At 50.5% G+C, this 21,507-nt stretch overlaps 1 protein-coding gene across 3 annotated transcripts in view; it reads left to right on the top strand.

The window, feature by feature from the left end:
- The first annotated feature begins 4,583 nt into the window (after positions 1-4,583).
- GRIA1 (glutamate ionotropic receptor AMPA type subunit 1) overlaps positions 4,584-21,507 on the top strand; it is a 137,817-nt gene continuing 120,893 nt past the window's right edge. For all 3 annotated transcript variants that reach the window (XM_006021137.1, XM_006021135.1, XM_006021136.1), the window contains exons 1-2: positions 4,584-4,665; positions 6,668-6,805. In XM_006021137.1, coding sequence (XP_006021199.1) covers positions 4,584-4,665; positions 6,668-6,805 — 220 coding nt within the window. The remainder of the gene's footprint in view (positions 4,666-6,667; positions 6,806-21,507) is intronic.

Here is a 21,507-nt window from a genome sequence, read left to right as displayed (position 1 = left end):
GCTTTACAAGAAGCCGGATGAGCTGCTTTTTTTTTTTTATTTAAATTAATCATTATAATTATATCCTGCCCTTTATCAGCAATCTCCTATGGAGACTGTCCAACCAGAAAATAAAAGGAGTTTCAAAAAATAATATTATTTCATTAGCCTCTTTAAAGGCACAAGGGCGCCTCTTGTAAGACACAAGGAACATCCAGGCAGCAGCATTTCTGCAGAGAGGTCAGCTGTATTGTGGGTTTCTTCTTCTTCCCATTTTTCATAGATTGAAACATTTGCATGGAAATCAGCCTTTTCTTTTTCTTTTCTTTTTTTTCCCCCCCCAGCAACGTAGCTTTGCTTATATCCTCACTTGGACGCACAGGGGCAGATAGTTAAGGCTGGGCCTTCTCTTCCAGATTCACCTCCATAGCAGTGGGAGAGCAACACAGGGCCATGCAAAGTGCATTAGAGATCCCAGGGGTGAATGTACTCAGGACAGCATCCAATACAGCCTGTTCCTTGACACAGGATTCAAAGATCCTTGTCGCGCATAGTTTAGACTAAATCCAAGCCTTGAAAGCGATGGGAAGAACAGCCCTGAAGACTTTATAGGAGACAAGCAGCACAGTTTGGATTAAGGATGAATGCATCCTCTCCTTTATAGCCAATAAATGTCTTTAAAAAACAGATGAAGGGGCTTTGAAACTGGCCAGTAGCATGAACGATGACCTTTCTTTAGAAAGCCCAATCTTTTATTCAATGCTTTTACTGGTACCCAGTATCAAAGTGCCACCCCTCTTCACTAAATTCATTCTCCAAGACCTGGTTAATCATCCTATGATAAGCATGTAGCTTTGCCATTCGTTGCTTTTAGGTAACCTTAGTGGATCCGAGTTAAATTTTATTCCCTGTGATGAGACCCCTGGCTATTCTGGAGTTGTCATCACCAAAGCAGCATCTTGAAATAAATACAGACTGGGGTGAATGCTTTATTTGCTATGGCATATACAGTCATGGAATAGACACCGGTCCGTATTTGTCCAACTCCAAATTGATAAAATCTCTGTAGAGCCAAGACTTGAATGATGCTGCATGCTGGACCCCATCAACCTACCTACTCTACGGGTCATGGCCATTACCGAAATACCCAAGTACGTCAACAGTTTCTCCGAGACTGAAATTTGGCCTCTCACCAAAAGCTGGTGAGATATATACCACTGCTCTGCCATGTTCATTTAAATTGTCTTCATTATAATTGGAGTTACTTCCTGCCATCTGTGTGGCGATGAACCCCAGATAAAGCACCACGATCTACATAGAAAAGGAAAAACAACCACGCGATATGAGATACAGCGGCCAGCTTTCAACTTGGGTAATTACATTCTGGTGGGTGAAGTGCACTCGACATATTCTCCTGGCTCAAGGTGGACAAAAGCAGGATTATGCAGACATGAAATGCAGATTAGTTTTGCCTCTATTATTGCATAGTATTATGGGTGCTGCTACCCATGATTGTTTCCCGTTAGGGCATTGGGAAGGCAGGCAACCTCCCTCCTCTTTCAGCTCCTAAACAGAGGATTTTCTATTAGATGTTGTCTAGGAAGCAGAAATCCACAAAACCTTTCAGGACATAATCTCAGCCTCCAAGAGGCGGCACTTTAAACCGTACAAGAAAAACAGCTGGAAATTAGATCAAGGTGGTGCCAGTCGGCTGCAAATGGAAATTAGTTATAGGTGCAAGCAGAGTGCACATCCTTCTGTCTGCCTGCAGCTGTCCACCAAATCTGCACTGATGCCCTGCACCAAAATGCCCAGGTTCAGGGAGATATCTCCTCAATGCAGGGAAGAAAAAGATGTCAGAGTGAAAAGGATTGCTTGAGAGCCCCTTAAGGGCAGTGCAGCACTTTTAGGTCGACAGATGCATTTTCCTTCTGCTCTGTCTTGGGATGAGCCTACTGCAGACTGCCGGCCTTCATCCAGCAAAGCATCACAGCAAGTGTTTCAGCACCGAAGCCTTCCCTGGTCCCATTGAAAGCAGTGGGACCCATTCCCTGGTGAAACCTCTCCTTTTCCAGAGCAATGCCAAAATGCTTGGCATACTCTGCCATCATCTTGGGGACCTATGGGCAAATATTCTGCACCGTGTTGCCCACCAGACAGCTGAAAGATGCTTTTCTAGCAAAAGCCCCGTTAAGATCCCTTGTGCCCTGAACAAGATCTCATTAAGGCAAGGTCCCATGCCCAACACATCGTGGGCCCTGAATATTTCATTGCAGCCATGGCTGCTAACAGAGCCGCTCTCCGATCGGCGCTCGCCCCAATTGCTTGTCACATACTTTGGCAAAGGCAGGCATGTGAAAGTCATCTTATCATCATAAAGCTGACTTCTGTGTGCTTCTGAGAGAAATGCATGTGCTGGAATAGCGTCTTTAGAGATCCTCCCAGAAAGGAGCATGTGGAGGGTCTCCATGCTCCAGAGGACTCAGTGTAGGAGCTTGGTAATGTGCTGCCGTATTGTCTCTGTGCCCAAGACTACACAAATCCATCGCTGCCGACCATCACGTCAGAGCTGCTGCTGTTCTTCCACCCACCTAAGGAGCAGCTACTGAGGGTCTGTGGAGCTGCCCTGTGCCCTGCCTGCTCCCTGGGGACAGTCTTGCATCTAGTTTTGGCCCCCCACTACAGAAAGGATGTGGATAAGTTGGAGAGAGTCCAGTGGGGGGTGATGAAAATGGTTTTGGGGCTGAGGGACATGACTGAAGAGGAGAAGCTGAGGGAAGTGGGCTGATTTTGTTTGCAGAAAAGGAGACAGGGAGGGGATTGAACAGCAGCCTTCAGCTCCCTGCAGGGGGGTTGCAATGAGGATGGAGCTGGGCTGTTCTCAGTGGGGGCAGATGGTGAACAAGGAGCAATGGGCTCAAGTTGCAACAAGAGAGGTTTCAGTTGGATATTAGGAAAAACTTTCTCACTAGGAGGGTGGTGAAGCACCCAGGAACAGGTTACCCAGAGAGGTGGTGGACTCTCCCTCCTTGGAGGTTTTGAAGGCCCGGCTGGACCAAGCCATGACTGGGATGATACATTTGGGGCTGGTCCTGCTTGGAGCAGGGGGTTGCACTAGATGTGACGTCCTTTGGTCCCGTCCGACCCTCGATTTCTAGGATTCAGTTCACACTCGCCAGCAACTGCTGTCCGGTGCTTCGCAGCGGCATGAGCTGTGTGTGGAAGCAGAGTGGGAAGTTTTCAGCTTCACTGCCCATGCGTGGGGTTGCTTTGCATTTATCCCAGGTGAGATCACAAGCCTTCTCCAGCTCTGTCTTCTGCGAAGGATGAGAAATTAGCTTTTCCGGTCTTCTGATCCTCCACTTCATCTCCCGACACTCTTCCTAGTGCTGTGTCCCAGCCAGTGGTGCGTCCACCAGCCTCCGTCCAGTCTATCGGGGTGTCTGGACACCCCGAGATCCATTCGCACATTCGCCATCTTCATCCTTCTTCCCAACTGTCCTGGCTAGATATACCTGAACAGCTCTTAGCACCATGGATCCCTGGCCTCGATCAAAGGCCTGTAGATGCAACCCCAAGCAAATTAATGATAATCAAACAATGCTTTTGTCCTCACCGTGGTGCTCATGGGCTGTCACTGGCAAGATATGTGCCTCTGCCCTCAATGTTCCTGAATCCCAAATTGAACCAAAGTGTGTGTATGTGTGTGTGAGAGAGAGAAAAACAGGCTATTAAGGCTATTAAAGGTAAAATAGCTTGAAATCTCCATAGAATCGCTGCCAAAAAAAAAAAAAAAAAATGAAAAGGCTCAGATAATTATTCAGGTCAAAGTACCCTCCTAGCTTTGATAGCATCCCCATCTGACTCGGCTTGCACGAATTCCTTCAGGAATAAAATGCCAGATTGAACTAGGGAGAGCAGGTTGCCAGTGGGCAGGGGGAAAAGTATTGGAAAGAGGAAGAAAAGCCCCGTTTCATCCTTCGGCACCTCTGCTACCTGCCCCTCTTTTGCGGTCTGGGTTGTTTGTGCCTGGTAGGTAGCAATCCGACCGCCGGCTCCCAAGACCCTGAGCATCCCGGTCAGGAATACATTGATCCGAGACGGCGGAGCTGAGATGAGACCTTGCTCTGGAGGAGTTTCACCACCCACCGAACATCTGCACAGCTCCTTTGTGGGAAGAAGGGAGGGAGGAAGGGTGATTTAGGGATACGCATGAATCGCCCTCAAAGACAAAGCAGGGGACACCAAAAAGGGTGGCGGGGGGAGGTGGGTGATGGGGGGAGGCTGGAGTCCAGCTATGGAGCTGTATCAAGGAGAGGCAAATTAGCATGTGGGAAGTGCACAGTGTGTGCATGTGAGAGAGAGGGAGAGACAGGGGGTGGGCTATGCATGAAGAGCGCTTTCCCTTTCTTTCTCTCGGCGCTCAGTTAATCCTGCTGTCAGTTGGTGTTAAGCAGCAGACGAAGCGCTGGATTCCAAGAGAGGGAGACGCACAATACCGAAGGCATAGCAGAAGGGAGGCGCGGACAGAGAGCGAGACCAGAGGAAGAAAACCAAATCTATGCTTGGACCTGGGCTTCTTTTTCGCCAATGCAAAAGGGAATATGCAGCACATTTTTGCTTTCTTCTGCACCGGTTTCCTAGGGACGGTGTTAGGGGCCAATTTCCCCAACAACATCCAGATAGGTGAGTTGGAGATGCGAATGACTTCCTCGGGCGAGCAGAAAGGGTCGCCGGGGGGGTGGCGTTCGACCCATTCGTTCCTTTTGCTTGCAAAGAAAGGCTGTGGGTCCGTGTAACGGGCAGGATGGGCTTGGCTGGCCGTAGAGCCGTGGCGGCTTCCGATGGGCTCATCGCCACAGAGACGGATCGATTCATTCGGGAGGGAATAAATGCCTGAACAACAGAAAAAGTGCATCTGAAATGGAGGGTGCAAATAATAATAATGATGATGATGATGACGATAAAGCAGATGGGTGTTTTGTTGCAAGCTCAGGAAAGGACAAGGAGTGGGGGCTTGGGCGGGGGGGTCACTGAGAAGCCCCTGTTGCAATATATACCCATTTTGCAAGGTTTCTGCAGGTGCAAGGTGGGAAAGGACCACAAACACTCTGTAACTGTGGGAATGAGGGCAGAACTAGTCTAGGAAGATGTTGCTTTCAGGGCTCTCTTTCCATCAGCTGCCTTTCCCTTATGGTCGGCAATGGCCCCTTTATTCACCCTTTCCCTCCCCAGTGGTGTCACTTTGCTGCCGCTGTACCCCTGGTCCGGGTTCCCGTACCATTAGCAGCAACAGGGTCCCACAGGGTCCCCTCCTGTCTCTCTCTTGTGCCTCTTCCCATTTCCAAAGCCCCTCTCTTTGCAATGGCAATCCTTTTGCTAAGCCACCGAACTCCTGCCTCCGTCCGGGAGCACAAGCGATGCTTTTATTGCTGTTGATGCTGCTTTCCTCCCCTCCTCCGGCCCAACTCTAGCCTCTCGAGTGCATTCCCATTTATTTAAAGAGATGAACCAGGAGACTGGCTTTCCCTTGAGGCAGCAACACTTAGGCACGGGGTTCGGGTGCACAGATGCCCCCTCCGCACTCGCGGGAGATGTAATCTGGGTTGAAAACGTGCAAAGTGCTGTTCCTGCCAATGGGCAGATCTCGGTGCTGTGGCTGATTTTTTTATCTATTTTTTTTTTCTGAGCGAATGGCGGGGGAGAGTTGGAGTGAATGGAGCCGCTGAGTCCCTTTGTGCTTCATTTCCCCACCTGCAAAATGGGGGCGAGCATCCTGCCTTTCTGCATGAGGAAATTCAGACCTGTAGCAACCAGTGTGGCATGAGCAGAGGGTAGACATGCTCATGCTTCAGGGCTTGGAGGTCAGGAGGAAACCTGGGCTAGGCTGTGGCATCACTGGCGACTTCCCGGTTCCTTGTGCCTCCCTCTGCTGCCCGCGGTCCGAGGCGGGAGACGGGATGTGGGATCCAGCGGGGCCCTGCTCTCGGATTTGCTCCCTTGTCCCCTTGCCCTGCAATTCTGGGGCTGGAGCGTGCACCTGGTGCAAGCCCCATCGAGGCTGAGGCTTTGATTGGTCTGGCTAAATTTCTCCGCTGTCACCTGTTCGGCACGACACGGGTTTCCCTGCAGCAAACTTCCTCCGTGCAGGCAGCACGTGCCCTAGACAGCAATCTTTGGGCTTCCTTTTCCTCCCGGCCCCTAAATACCATTCACCGAGGGCCAGGTCCTATTGCGTGGCTTCATGTGGATTCATACCTTTCCTTTTAAATGGAGCAAACTCGCCCCCCTGGCTGAGTAAGGAGGGTAGCATCAGGACTGGGCCTACATCTGCTGCTGGCCTCTGTGGAGAGGGCACAAAAGTTATTGTTCCTCCTGCAAGACAGCAGCACGGAGGCATGTCTAGGTCCGTCCCTTGGAGTTATGCAGGCACCCCCTTGGCTTGCCCCCTCCCTTAGGACTGCCATGCCGAGGGGGGCCGTTGGGCCGGCACGGTTGTGTTGTGTGGATCACATAATGCCCACCCGACAAAGATGCCCAACACGCGGCTTGTGCCGGGTGTCTCCATTTGGTGGCATTCGTCGACCCGGGCAGCAGCTGCATCCCCCCCAGGGAATGATGGCAACGCGGCGCCTTGCAACGTGAACACCTCTCAGGCCTTTGCTTTGTCTTGTTTTTGTCTCCGCAGGGGGATTATTTCCTAATCAGCAGTCCCAGGAGCATGCGGCTTTTCGGTTCGCACTGTCTCAGCTCACAGAACCCCCGAAACTGCTTCCCCAGATCGACATTGTGAACATCAGCGACAGCTTTGAGATGACATACACCTGTAAGTAAGGGCTTTCTGGCCCCCCTCTCTCTTCCTCTCTCTTTCTCTTTCCTTTGTTCCTTTCCTCCCACACGGGTTTTATCTGCCGGGCAGGCCGGGCACAGGAGCCCTTGCTCCAAACTTGAAATTTCTCCATCCAAGCCTATGCAAAGAAACCGTGTGCCGGGGATTTGTAATTCCTTTTGATTTGTTTGGAGGCTTGAGCGAGGCAACTCTGCAGGTGTTCACGGGATGTCTTCTAGTTTCTCCTTTGATGATTTTAAAGTGCCGTATAAAAGCCTTTCAGTTCCTCCTTTTGGTTCCCTGAACCTCTCCCGCTCGTCTCATGTCAAGGTTTTCTTGCAACCCTGGCACCCTTATTTGTTGCGACCTGGATGTACAGCAAAGATCCCCCCACCCCCTCACCTATGACTTTGGAAAGCATCATTTCACGTGGACCCGTCTTCCTCCAGCCATTTCTGCTTTAAGGAGCGCCCCACTGTAGAGGGTAGTTTGATGGACGTATAGAGACTGGATCTAAAACAAAGAGTGCCTCAGGCGGGGTGCAAAAGGCAAGGGCTCTGGTTTCAAGTCCTGCTTTTGTGAACAGAGTCGGGGAAGTGTTTCAGGAACGGGCGTCATCTCTGCGGGGCTGTTCAAGGGCTTCGTGGCACGCGGCGAAAGCACAGCACAGCCCACGGGGCAGCATCTTGTTCTGTAGTAGAGTTGGGAGCATCCAGAATACAGCATTGGATGATGTTAGGACTAGCAGCAATGATAACGAAGCCCCATAAAAGGGACAGGAAAATGCCGTGGTTTGCACAGTGCATGCTATGAGGCTCCTTTTTTGTGATGAGAGGCACAGTGCCTTGCGAGAAGGGTTGGAGCCCCTAAAGCAGTGGTCCTCGACCTTTTTTATACCAGGACCCATTCGTAAACATTGGTGGCCAGCCCCAACCCAGTGCCCCTCAATCCTGACCCGCTTTCCCCCACAGCCCCGCAGTGTGTGGGGCCAGGGGTCCCAAGCAGCCCCTTGCAGGTGGGAACTCTGCCAGCCTGCACGGGAAAAGCCACAAGTTTCCCACGTTTCTCCCCATTTGTAAAGTTTGTCGATCCATTTTTAAAGTTTGTTCATGACCCTTTTATACACTCTTGCAAGCCATTTTTGGGTCATAGCCAGCGGGTCGAGAAACACTGCCCTGAAGCATCCTTTAGTTGGATCCAGTGTTATGCAAAGTGCTTTTATTCTGTGTGTGTGCATGTGTGTATGTCCCTGTGCGTGCGTGCATGTGTGTATGTCTCTGTGCATATGTGCATATGTCTCTGTGCATATGTGCATATGTCCCTGTGCGTGTGTGCATGTGCATATGTCCCTGTGCGTGTGTGCATATGTCCCTGTGCATGCATAGGTGTGCATGCATTTGAGAACTGGCTATAGGCACAAAAGGGATGGAAGACCCCTTCCTTATGTGAATCCAGGTGGATGGGTATGGGCTCACATTTGTAGCATCCTTTTGATTCTCCAAAACACCCTCTCTGCAGTTTAGTCATGCAGAGGGTCAGACTGGGATGGAGATAAACTGTTCTCTCTGTAAAGAAATGCACAAAGGAAAAAAATGTCTTCCTGAAAAACAACCTGGGTAGAGGGTGTGAGAATATACAAGGTATTTCTTTGGAGGAGGGAGCTGTTTCTCTATGAGGTTTTGCAAACTGCAGGGATTTGGATTCATGGAGTCCTTTAGTGAGCACTGGGAGAAAAGAGAGGCGAGTAACGATCTGGCCACTCTTTCACTGTAGTAGCTAATGATGTCTGTAAAGATTTTCTATTCCCCTTAATATCCCTTTGCTTTGCCAACTAGTAGGATTTCATCAAGCCAGGGAAACTATTCCAGGTCAATTGAATGATGTTTTCTTGGCAGAAGAAACTAGACAAGGTTAGGACAGAGCCTTCTGGTGCCTCTCCGAGGAGGGTGCAACCCATGCGAGATGGCTTCCCGTTTCCGACCCGGTCGCAGGTAACTTGGCAGGTGCTGGGGAGCCTGATCCAAAAGGCAGGGTTGTCTTGTCAAAGCCAGTGCATCTGTCCCTCTGGACGCCTGTCACGGAGGACTGTGACTCCACAGACATCCGCGACGACAGCGGGACGAGGAGAGCGCTCATGCTTACGGCAACCTCCGTCATCCGGGCAGGAGGGAGAGGTGGGCTCGCAACAGCTGATTGGAAGCAGGCGGCCTCCCGTAGGGAGGAGAAGCTTCTCAAGCAGCGTGTTATATTTAAGTTTTATGTAGGACACCTTGTCCTAGATCAAGGCACGCAGAGCCCTCCAACAGCCCGTCTTCACTTGCTCTTCATTTATTTTTTTTTAATTAAAAGCTTGCCCTGTTCTGTTCTCCAAGGCTATCAAAAGCAGCTGTTTGGTAGGCCTGGGGAGAGGGGGATACTCCACCTTCCTAGCCTTGGAGAAGGAAGAGCAAGTGGTCAAAAGCCTAGTCCTTTTGGATGCTCCAAAATCAGGTGTCGGGTTCCTACAGGGAGTTATCCCCCTCCGCAACCCAATGGCAAATTCCTCCCCCGAGGGCCAAGACTCAGACTTCATCCCTTGATTTCTGCGGGATGAAGGCCCTGCTTCCTCGGTGGTCCCTGCCCATCGAGAAGAGGATGCATGTGTTGCCAAATGCAGACACGGTTGCTTTGTTCCCATGGAGACACAGCATATTCTGTTGTTGGAGCTACCTGTATCCCCGAACATTGTCTGGGGTAGCTGGGCTGAGCACGAACGCGGTGGTTTGGCCGCCCAGATCACAGCCCCGTGGCAAGCAAAGCTAGGATCCAGCCTGCTACAGGTGTCCGCATCCTGGTGGCAGTGACTGCAGCAGCCTCAGTCTAATAGAAATCTGGTATTAAGAGCAGACAGTGACTGCAGAAGCAGGCAGCTGGGCTAGGGAGCAGCGAGCTGTAGCTAGACGACAGTGCTTGGTGCAACAGGATAGCTTGCAAAAGGTATTTCATCCAGGGAGTGGGATGCACGCTCTCTCTGGTCACCTGCAGCTGCATAGCAGGTGATAATGCAGCCAAAGGGATGCACAAAACCTTGCCATCAGTGATGATGCTGGATTGAGAACGACCATTAAACATCCATCCAGGTGATAAATCAGGTAGACTATCAAAGTGATGCAACTTGTTGCAGTGGTGCTACCGCGCAGCAATGCATCTGATCTTGGAATTGGTGGTATTGCCCAGTAATATTGAATATTTCTCTTTGGTTAGCTAAAAGCCCCTAGGATACAATCCTCATACATAATGTATGTGTGCGAGTGTCACTAATCTAATGCATGTGTGGGAATCTAATCTAATGTGCGTGTGAGGAAACAAAAATGACATTGATGACCCGCAAGAAAAATAAATGAAAAGATTCCTCTAAGTCTTAGAAGATTTGGAAAATACCCAGTAAATGTGATGCAAGATCCTAATTAATCACCTTGCAGTTCAATGACAATTCTCGTATGTGGAAACAATCGACTGGCACCTTCCCCGTGGTCACATCAGATGCCTTTGCATGGTGTTTAGATGCGTTACCTAGTCCCCTAGCAAAGGGCTTATGAGAATAGACAGGCTGCCGCTGTAATGTTAGCTCAGCTTGGAAGAGGTCACGTATTTCTGTCTCTCGGAGCATCGTGTTAGTTGCTCAGAGGAAATCGAAATGTTACAACCCACCCACCCACAGAAGCAGGTCCCAGGACAAGGTCAAGGCAAAAGAGTGATAGCAACAGGGATGGAGGGAGGCAAGAAGCTGAACAACTTTTGGGTCCTGGCTCAGGTCATAATTGGAAGTGGGCTTGGTAGTCTTTGATCCTTGCAACACTCACCGGGTACTTGGTGCTGTGATGGGTGGTCCAAGGAGGCAGGAGGTGGACAACAATTGTTGTATGTTGAATTAAGAAACCCTCTTTGCTGCAGTTTGGGTGCAAAGTGGCAGCCCGTAACAACATTTCCGGCTTGGTGCAGGGGGCTGGACCCGATGATTGTCCAAGATCCCTTCTGGCCTTACAATCTATGAATCTATGAACACATCTGCAATTTCCTAGCCGAGACGGGGAGCCGGCCGTACAAAGGTGCTGCTGTCTGGGGTTGAAGCGCCCTGGCAGAGCAGTTGGTGAGGAGTTTGCCCCCAGTCTGCATGCATCGGGATCTGTTTCCAGCATCGGTAGCTCGCTGGCGGGGGGGAAAGGGGGCTCTTGGTGCTGAGCCACAGAGGACACTAGTGGTTTGAGCTGCAGGTACTTAGTTCAAACTGTCTCAATGCCAACTCGCCCCAAGCTGAAGCACCCTCGTGCCCCCGTCAGCCCCGCCGCAGCACATGGAGCCCGGTCGGAGCAGCCCTGGGCTGGCAAGCTGACCCCCTGGGTCCACTGCCAGTCCAGGTTGCTCCGACCAGGCTCCATAAGTGCTGTGCATGAACAAACCCCGGAGCAATAAGCACTGGAGTTTATTTGTGTGCATTAATTGCACAAGTAGATGCTCCCTGTTTGCCTACAGATCCCAGAACAAGGGACGCCCCATCCAGAGTAGGATCTTCAGGTGCTCCTGTAAGATTAATCGTGCTAATAATTAATTCCATCATAAATATTAAAATGGGTAGAAAAAGGGAATGAGCGCAGTTGTTTGTCAAAGCTGTGTACCAGAAGCTGTGAGGAAGGGATCTGTGCAGCTTGGTTATGTTCTTATCAATATTTGATAGCAGTAATAATATTTAAAAGTTGAACTGGAAACAAATGATTCCTCTCTCGCTGTCTCCCCCCTGCTCTCCTGTGAATCCCCTGCCTGCTTCGCTGTAGAGATGCAGTTCTTCTGTACCTCCCTCCTCATCTCTCCAATTACTTTCTCGAGACAGGAAGTCATAGGCGCACATTTTAATGCTCTCAAATGAGGATCTAAATTGGATTTAATTAAACAATTATTGTATGTTGAATTAAGAAACCCTCTTTGTTGACACACACCCGCACGGTGGCCTCCATTTCAGGGAAGGGGGCCACCGTAATTATTCTGGCAGCAATCAATTAAAAAGCAATTTTGCAATTCCACTTCTTCAATCCCAGTGAGCCCTTACCTGTAGTGCTCTGCAAGTGTTTCATGTGTTTAGTTTTGTTTTTTGGTTGGTTGGTTGGTTGGTTTCTGGGATGCCATACCTGTCCCATTAGAGATGTCTTTCTGCAATGCTAGATACACCTGTTTAGCATGATTTAAGGCAGCCGCCACATAATGATCCAGTGCTATCTAGTGCATGCCATATCTAGGTACTGCAAGAAGCTACATCTCTGATTTAGTTGGAAACAAAGTCATGGTGCAGCTAGGACCCCGTCCGGGGGACCTGCCAGTCACAAAAGGCTCGATCAGGGATGAGGGTGCTGAGCATCGTGCAGCATTGACCCTACAGTTTTACATCTATAAAGTACTAAGAGTTGTTTAGCGAGGGGCTGCCACCTTGCAGAAAGATGCCAACACAACTAGGAGGTGCGAGGGTTTGCAGGGTGCATTTCTCACGAGACCTAGAAAGAGTGACTTCCGAACCAACCTGAATGCAAGTTTTCCAGGATTTTTCGGGGGGGCGCGCAGCTGCCTTCCAGCTCACACAATCATTGGTGCCGGCACATAACATGATTACTAGGAAGCAATTTACTATAGAATAAAACCCAAGGTAAATTTGCTCCGGGCTAAGAAGCAGACGCATGACCTGCTGAGTCAAGCTGGCTGCCCGGGGTAGCTGCCCTTACAGTGCTTGGCCATGTGGTGGCAAGGAATCTAGTTTGCAATCAGCAGTCCCTTGCAGTCGAGGATGATGGTCTTCCATGACTGTCTAATCCGTGGGTCTGAAGATTAAGGCTGATCCGGGATTGCACGCGTTTCCGTGTGGGGTGGGTGGCTCTGGTTTCTTGGTTCGGTTCGCGGCACGCCGGTTCTGCCGCTCCCACTTGTTCCATCCTCTGGTGTCGTCGTGAGGTTTCCAAGCACTGAGATCCCTGCACCAGACCCTTCCTCCATTTGGGGCGGTCCTGGGTGATAGTCTTCTGTGAATTGATGTCAACGTTGCATTGTTTTCAAGTTGGCCTTGAGGGTGTCCTTGAAGTGCTTTCTCTGCCCTTCTCTTGAGCGTGCGCCTTGACTGAGCTGGGAGAATGAGACTCACTTCAGGACGTGGACATCCAAAGATGTGGCCGGCCCAGCAAAGCTGATGCCGGGCGATCATCGCCTCGATGCTCATTGTGTTTGCTTGCGAGAGGGCGCTAATATGATGCATCTGTCTTCCCAGTGGGTTCGAATGATCTTCCTCAGGCAGCATGGATGGTGTCTCCTGTACATTTGTCCATGTTTGCACTGAGCAAATGACTACCCCGAGGTAAAATCCACCAGGGAAGGAGACACATGGCTAGCCACTTCACATTGTGCTGCATAGTAAAGTTATTTTGCAAGGGGTCGCTTTACCCCGGATATGTCTGGGAGGGTCCTTGCAATCGCAGCAAGATGCAGGGGCTACCCAACTGCTATTTCCCAAGGACAACAGTGCTTTCTGCCCGCTGCTTAATGCTCGGCCTCAGTGAGTAGGTTTTATGGAGTCAGGTTTGTTATTTGTGTTTTACCTGGCTCGAAAGATAGCAGGGAGATTTTATTTTCAGAGTGACGGCATTTAATTTTCCTCGCGGGCAATAAGAGAGATGCCAAGGGAGCTGAGCGGAGCTCATGTGCCAGCCAGGATGAAGAAGAATCATGGAAGGAAAAGGGGAGGGGGGGGTGCAAAATTTCACACCTGCAAAACTAGCCTCTCCTCTGGGAAGGATGTGAGCAACTCATTCGTGACAGCAGAGGAGCACGTGGAGGAGTCTGGGCTAGCCAGGCAGCGTGTTGCGAGGAGGCTCCAGACGGAGCGCAGTTGGATCCTCGGTTACAACCGCGGCTGTCAGTCACTGCCCACCTCTCCCTCTCTCCGAAATCGCCTATGCAAGCTTTTCCAGGTCAAAGAGACCCTATCAAGGCGTGTAGGCGCAGAGCTTGCTTTTGGCACGTTTCACAGGCACGTAGTGAAATCCTAGTGGGTACTTAAGCAATAGAGCAACTTCTTTCGCTGGCCCCAGATCCAGTGGGCATTTTTATAACTTAATCTTGCGGGTGGGAGACCCAAATGCAAGAGGTCGGTGGTGGTAGAAATGGAAAGAGCCTCAGTTTCCTTCCAGCACCTGAGCTGAGTGACATGAAGCCAAAGGGAGGTGGGATCGTCACACTCTTGGATCTCCGCGCCGCTGGCAGTGTAGGGACAGGTGCAAACTTGCTTTTGGTTTTGGCAGTGAAGGTGCGGGTGCAAACTTGCTGGCAGCGAAGGTTCATTTCATCCGAGCAGAGGTGGACAGCATCCCTCAGTCTGGGAGCAGGCCTATAGTTGCAAAGGGCCACCCTTCTTGCTCGCAGGGCCTGGTGCCTCGAAGGCACCGTGAGCCGTCGCACGGCAAGCCAGCGAGGCTCCTTGCAAACCGAAGCACTACGCGACAGGATCCCAGGTGTCCGAATCCGGCCGCTAGCCGCCTTCCATGCGTCCACGTCCGAGAGCTTTGAAATCATGCAGCAGGCTGTTAATAACACCACATTGCACCCTCTCGCCTTGTTCTTATGCTGAGCCAATTAGTCATTAGCCCGCAAGATAACACTCTCAGTTGATTTGCTCTTACTGCCCTTTAATAGCAGTTCCCATTCAATCCCTCCCAGGCACATTTTAAAAAGCATTGTTTCTTCATTAATTCCCCTCGGTAACCTTCCCCCCAGAAAGCCATTTGCACTGCAACCCTTACATAAAGCACATCCAGAGTTGATGCTTAAAAAAAAAGAAAAGAAAAAAAAGAGCTGCTTTTTTTATGTTGCACAAACCCGATGGATCTCTTTTAAGGAAGTGACAGCAAGAAGCAACATGGAAGCAAGTAGCAGAGAGGTCTTACCACTCCTCGGAGGGGCTTTCCACTTCTTATTTCTTTTCTTTGATGGAGTAGAGCAAGGTACAGAAGGATGGTTGCATATGGGGGAGAGGCAGCTGTGGGGAGGTTCAAAAAACCTTTGGTTTGTATTTAATAAGAAGTCCTGGCTCTATGGTAATGGAGAGAGGCAGTTTACCGTATCAGCAGGTGGGATAGACATGCACCTTTATAGACTACGATCCAGCTATGGAGCACAAGCTTTCATGAACCTGAGTTCATGTCATCAGATTGCGGTAATGGAGACAGAGATGAAAGGCGGAGGGCTGAAGGGCCAAGATATATCTATAAAACCTTTTCAGGGAATCTGCCATGATCTCACTTGGAGCAGGGTTCAACTTGCTGCTCTTGTGCTTGGGCAAAGCATCCCTGAACAAAAGACACCCAACCCGGTGGTCTTCTTGCTACCTGCCACCTGACGTCCCCATTTGTTTCCCATCTAACACAGCCCAGAAGGATGACTTGTAGGCCTTGCTGGAAGTGGAGCTCTTCCAGCATCTCTCTGCAAAAACCAGCTCGTTTTGGGAGCGCACGTGTCTCCTGAGTGTTTGCTCGGTTTGCTTTGGAGGGAATGGGAACAGGTGAGGGAGCCAGCCGGACTCTGCTCGGTGCTCCCATCCAGCCAAGGTAAATCAGGATGAGTTCCCCCAAGGGATGTAGCCAGCCTCCTGCAACGTGGTTCGGAGCGGGGTCTTGAGAGAGCGCTCCTGTCCATCAGAGGCAAACACCCATGGGCAGATAAGTGGCCCCTAGCATTGCAATCCTAGACACCATGGCAAATGCAAGGGGAACCCCATATCCCACTGTCACCATTTGGCATGGAGAAAAGGTCTGAGTATCTTTACTAATAGTCTTGGAGGGTCTTTCGGGGGGGGAGTAGCCCCTTTCTCCCAACCCAGCACCGCTGCTGCTACCCTGCCTCTGCTAGTCCCAGCTCTGCTGCTTTTCCATAGAGGAAATGGCAACCTTCCCACCTGCAAACTGGGAGAGAAGCACCTGCCAGCACAGCCCCGTGCTCACAGGGACCTGACAGGCACCTTAATGCTCTTGCATTAATAGGTTTGATGTATTGCCCAAGGTTGAGGATGAGAAGAGGCAGAGATGTTAATGCTGGCTGTGGTGTTTGGGGAAAGCACTCCGGGGGACACCCGTGGAGGAAAGGAGAGCACCGCTCAGCAGCTCTGCCTCTGTCAGCGAAGCACGGGGCCGGGCTGCCAAGAGGAGCTGCAGCTGAGAAAGAGGGCTGGTCTGCAGGGAGTTGGGAACTGCCTTTGTACAGGAGGTGATTAATGTCTTTAATGAACTACTGAAGAAAGCAACAACAGAAGCTTACATCGCAGCTCTGCTTGGCTAAGGGAGGAGCATCATAGTAACTGGATCTGTGTTGCTCTGCAGAGCAGGATGGTATTTTCAGCCTTCCCCATCACGTGAGCTGCCTTCTCACCCCAGAGTTCAGGGCACGAAGCAGGCTGGATTTAGCCTCGGGTCTGTCTGCGTTCTGGGCAGCTTGCTGAGTAGGTCAAGGCAGCCGGCGGCTGTCGGGAAGCAGTGAGGTGCATGACTTTAATTCAGGGCTGGGTGTGAACCCCTCCTTGCTCATGTCCCGGGGGCCATGAATAGAGATGAGACTGTCGAACAGAGACATCAAGGGACTAGAAGTCTTGAAAGATTGCTAACTTGGGTCAGCTTAGACAGACAAGGACCCCAAGTCGGCACTGTCTCTTAGCTTTTTTGCAACCCCTAACACATGGGTAGGTGACCACAGTCTCATTCCTGGAAAAGCCTGTCTCGTCTCACTTGGCAATCTCAGCAGAGGGGCTTAAAAGTGAGAAGAGAAAGCCCCAGATCCTAGACCTGAAGTTACCCACTCCAGGTTCGTCCCAAAATGGGAAGCCTCCCTGAGCTGTCCCCACGCAGCATACCGTCATGTCAAGGGCTTAGCAAACCAGCTCTTAACTTACAGGCTGGCAGAAGTGCCCATATACCTGTGCTGATTGCCAGCTCTCTAATTACAATTCCAGGTTACTGAGGTTTGGAGTGCAATTTAGATGCAGGAGCCCTCCAGTTGCATAATAAAAACTGCTCTAGGATCTTTTATTTGTTCCAATTAGGACTCGTAATCGGGCATTCGGGGTCCAACCTGGTTTGCTCTTTGGAGCTGTGTGATCGGTCGTGCCGTGCCTCGTGTGAAGCCCTCCATCTGCTTGGAGAGGGATGGGGGTTCAGAGATCACCACGGGGAGTTGCGAGGCTGCTAGGAAGCCCTTTTCCCCCTGCAGCTCCAGCTGAGGTTTGGTCATTTGTAGAGACAATACGCTTCAGACCCACATGTACCCCAGAGAGGAGCAAGGCATAACTAGCCAGATAGACTGATTTGCAAGGGGTTGTAGGCCTGGGATCTACTTACCTATGGGCATGATAGCTGTTCACGCGCCAACTCCTCTGTGCTCTGCGGTGGTGTTGGACATAGCTCTGTGGACCCTTAGGCCCCTCTCTCCTTAGCAGCATGACCATCCTGGCAGGGCTGCTCATAGCAGCCTTGCAGTCCTCTCTCTGCATCAAGCCAGGGGAGGCACCGGCAATGCAGATGCACAGCCGTGCCAGCCAACGGATGCAGCAGCAGAGAAAAGAGGCCTGGTGGAGCTATTTTTGCAACTCTGGACTCAACGCTCATTCGCAGCCTGCTGTGAACCACCATCACAGGTTTGCATGTTAGTCCTGAGATGCAAGCACCTCTGGCTGGCAATGAAGGAAATTCTCCCTCTGCTCCTCGCTGCCCATCTGCAGTTCCTCTACTGGCATCACCCCAGGAAGGCAATGGCTACCTATGCCCACGGAGGTTTTGCACTCAAACCCCAGAGGGAACAGCACATTGCAAGCAGAGCACGGGGACTACTGCAATGGGACAGAAAAAGGCCATACCTGACTCTTCTTCAGCCAGGACGCTTTGTCCCACTGGCTCCTCTTGCCCCTAAAAGGGGGCTCATTTGGGCTCCTCTGTGCACAGCAGTTTCCCTCAATCCCCAGATTTGCTGTCTGGGGAAGCATGTCCCTGCCCCTGGCATAAAGAGACCTGGAATATGAGCAGGTTTCTGCCAGGGCTGGGTGAGCAGGAGCAGGGAATCCCCCTGGGAGAAGGAGCGGTGTCTATGGGACCCTGCTGGGTTGGGTGGGATGAAGGCAGGAGGGAATGAACCAGATCCTGCCTTCACCTCGGTTACAAATGCCATGAGCGATGTGACGCATTGATTCAGACCAGGAGCCAGAAGTGCTTCAAGCATTCAAGTATGTGGCTCTTGGCAGAAAATCATATGGAAGGCGATGGGGAGGTTTATGGCATGCATTGGCTACGCCTTTCCTGCAACTGTGAATAATGCAACACCCACGCTAGGTCTCTCTCTAGCAATGTCAACTGGGGTTTCTTTTTCCTGTAACTGGAGTGCATTTGCCCCAGCTCCCCGCAGTGACGTTGCTCTGACTGTCATACTGGCAGCCAGGCCCGAGCATCCTGGATTGAAGCCCTGCTATTCCGTGTCCGAGGCACACGTGGCGTCGGGCAGGTTGCTTTCTTTAATTGCTTCCTACTTGATTAAGGGAAATAACTCTCTGAGGCCCCAATCATTTCTTTATTTTCTTCTGAGAGCCCCAAACGCCAGTCCGGGGATCTGAGCACTGCTGAGACTTCAGGAGGATGTTCAAAATCCTAATCCGTCTTCCCTCTGGATCTGAGTTTTGAATAACCCTCAGTCTAACCACCTGCAGTGCATGGGGTGCTGGATTTCAAGCTTTCATTTGCATTGCCTGACTTCAGCCCATTGCAGCAAGGAGGCGGTAGGTGTGAGTGAGCGTGGTCCTAGTGCTCTGCTCAAGGAGGCCCAATGCTGGGAGCAGGTGGCTCCAAAAGATAAAGGCAGGTCCTCAGAGCAGTATAGGGCAGAAATAGCAAGATTTCTACGATGGCTGAAGTGTCCTGGAGGAGCTGAGGGTGGGGTGGGGGACCTGGGCATGGGTATTAGGATGTGCTGTAGTTCAGGACTGAGGAGCAGTAGCATTGACAGGTGGCCCAGCCCTGGATCTCGAGAGATGCCACAGCTACTTAATGTGGTTTTTCTCCCCTCGCTGTCCCTGACTGCAGCTGAGGCTCCTAGTTCCTTGCTTTCAACAGCAGTGCATTTACATTCACAATCTTCCATCAAAAGGCAATCGTACTTGACAGTATCCCTTTAACTACCGGAGAGCAGCGACTAGAAAGACGCTGGAGGTTGGCTTCACATCCCTCCTTTGTCCCCTCCTTCTCTTCTCTCTTTTTTGTGGTTTTTTGGCATTATGAAAATGAGAAGCAGCTGCAAGCCCTTCAAATCGCAAATGAAACCGGGAGCACCAATACCTCTGCTAACAACTCATTTATTACCAGGCGGCAGACAGTTTCCGCTGCACCGCTACCGTCTCTTTTGCTTAAAGATGCTGCATGGAATCGAAAACAATTTGCTTTGAGACCTGGCACGGAGACCGGCTGTGCACGCGTGTTCGGAGGGAAGCCTTCCTCGCCACCTAGCTACCTCTTGGCAAAATCAAACAGAGCAGCACTCGAGCGCACGCAGCACGTGCCCCGAGGCCTGTGCAGAGAAACGCTCGCTGCTCCAAGCCTCCCGGCTCTTTCTTCTGCCAAGTGCAAGGCCACGGTTGCCCAAGCGGAGCAAGAGCTGCTGGCTCTCAAGGCCGGAGAGGCGGGTGGGGTGGCAACTGGGCTGGGTGAGGTTGCCTTGTGCAGAAAACAAGGCCATCCTTGCACCCACTCAAAGTGCAATAGGAAGACACATGTCCGGGGTTCTGCCCTCGGCAGAAAGAGATGCATGAGCATGCGGATGCTCAGGGGAAACCATCTTCATTGCAGGCCTTGAGGAGCTCAACCCAAAATTTCCACCCTCTTGAAACTCTCTTAGAGTATGTGGCCCGGCGGAGGGAGAGCCAGGTTCGCCCAGCGCTATGTCTGGGGTCAGGGTGTTTGCTGTCACAGAGGTCAGCGAGAGAAGCTGGTAAAACATGTGCGGTTGTCACTACCGTGAGATGGGCGATCTTTGTGGTGTCTGGGTTGGCGAACTTCTTGTGGGGTTTGTTTGGTTTTTTGAGTTAGCCGGTGTTTTTAAACCTTCCTGCCTGCAATTTGAACTGCTGATTTTTTTCCCCAAAGGCAAGTCAGGTTTTTGGATCATCTCTCTTGGGCATTTTCTGCTGTTGTGCCATATAAGCCCCTCATCCTGCACCATGGACTTGAGGGGTGTTGCACCACACAGTTCATGAAGGACGATCCCTTGCCCACACGCTTGTGTCCAGCTAATGGGCATCGTACATGCAGCCCACACACTGTGCCTGGCTGCTTCTCCGTCCCCTCTCTGCTTTCCTCGCAGCTGCTGCATTTTCCAGGCTCTGCTCCATTTGCTGGCCCCTTCTGTCCTCTCAGCCTCATTTCCCACGGGTGACTGCCCCGACCCTTGCTTATTGGTAACCATAATGATTTCCCTGCTGTCTGCCTGGTGCATCTCCCTCTTGGCTTTCACATCCTGCTTCGCTCGTCCGCCGTTTGGGGGATGGCAGGTCTTCCTGCCGGGGCTGTTGTACAGATCTGAGCGCTGGGGCCTGAGCTGCTCAGAGTGGCTTGAAAGCACAGATAGCCCTCATTAAAAGTACATATTGAAATGGGTTTGGGAACTGAAAATTGGATTTCTATCTATGGGAGTGGGGTTTTCCCCATGAAATGTGCCCGCTTTCAATAGAAAATTTGAGTATTTTGCCACAAAACAGCCTTCCCGCAAACTAAAGGGGTTCCCATGTTTTATTATTGTTATGAAAAGTCAGCATTTTCCATGTACAGGGGTGTGTGTTAGATAGATAGATAGATAGATAGATAGCATGCACCATATATAGTTAGATATATAGCATGCATCATATATAGATCTATCTATATATGGTGCATGTTAGATATCTTTCTCTATATATAAAGAGAGAGAGATAACACATGCACCATATATAGCTAGATATACAGTATATCTATATATGGTGCATGTTAGATATCTATATGTACATCTATCTATATATGGTACATGTGTTATATCTCTATATAGCTCTCTATAGATATCTATATATATGCATATATATATTATATTCTCTCTCTCTCTCTCTATATATATATATATATATATATATGGCATGTGTGTGTATATGTATATATATGCCATAGAGAGAGAATATAATATGCCATTATTGCCATGTGTGTGTGAAAAATTCCACGTGGAATATAAACCCTACTTTCAGATAAGCTCTATATACAATTAATAAGGAAAAAACCCACCCTCTCCTAACCAGGGTTTAAATCTCAGAGTCAAAATTTCATTCCCAGCTCCAAATAAATAAAGAAAATGATTCTCCCCTTTTTCAGCCTCTAAACAGGGCCTTGTCCTATAGCAACCTCCACTTTGGATGTCTAACCCTGTGCGGAGCCCCCCCACGGCATAGCCAATATCAAGACAATTTCCAGGTGCCGGTGCCTTTTAGAGGACTTGGAAAATGTGCCAGTATAGTGATGCCGCTCCCTCCCCTTCCCAACACTATTGTAAAGACCATTTCAGGGAAGAAGATGCCAACAGGAGGTAAGCGTCAGTCTAGGGGTTATCGATGACTCTCCCAGGTGAAAGTTTTGTTGAAGAAATTCACT

Source organism: Alligator sinensis, unplaced genomic scaffold (assembly GCF_000455745.1).
Source record: "Alligator sinensis unplaced genomic scaffold, ASM45574v1 scaffold550_1, whole genome shotgun sequence".
In the NCBI taxonomy this organism is placed as follows: Eukaryota; Metazoa; Chordata; order Crocodylia; family Alligatoridae; genus Alligator; species Alligator sinensis.
The sequence above is the reverse complement of the archived record's forward strand: the minus strand, read 5'-3'. Positions and strand labels throughout refer to the sequence as shown.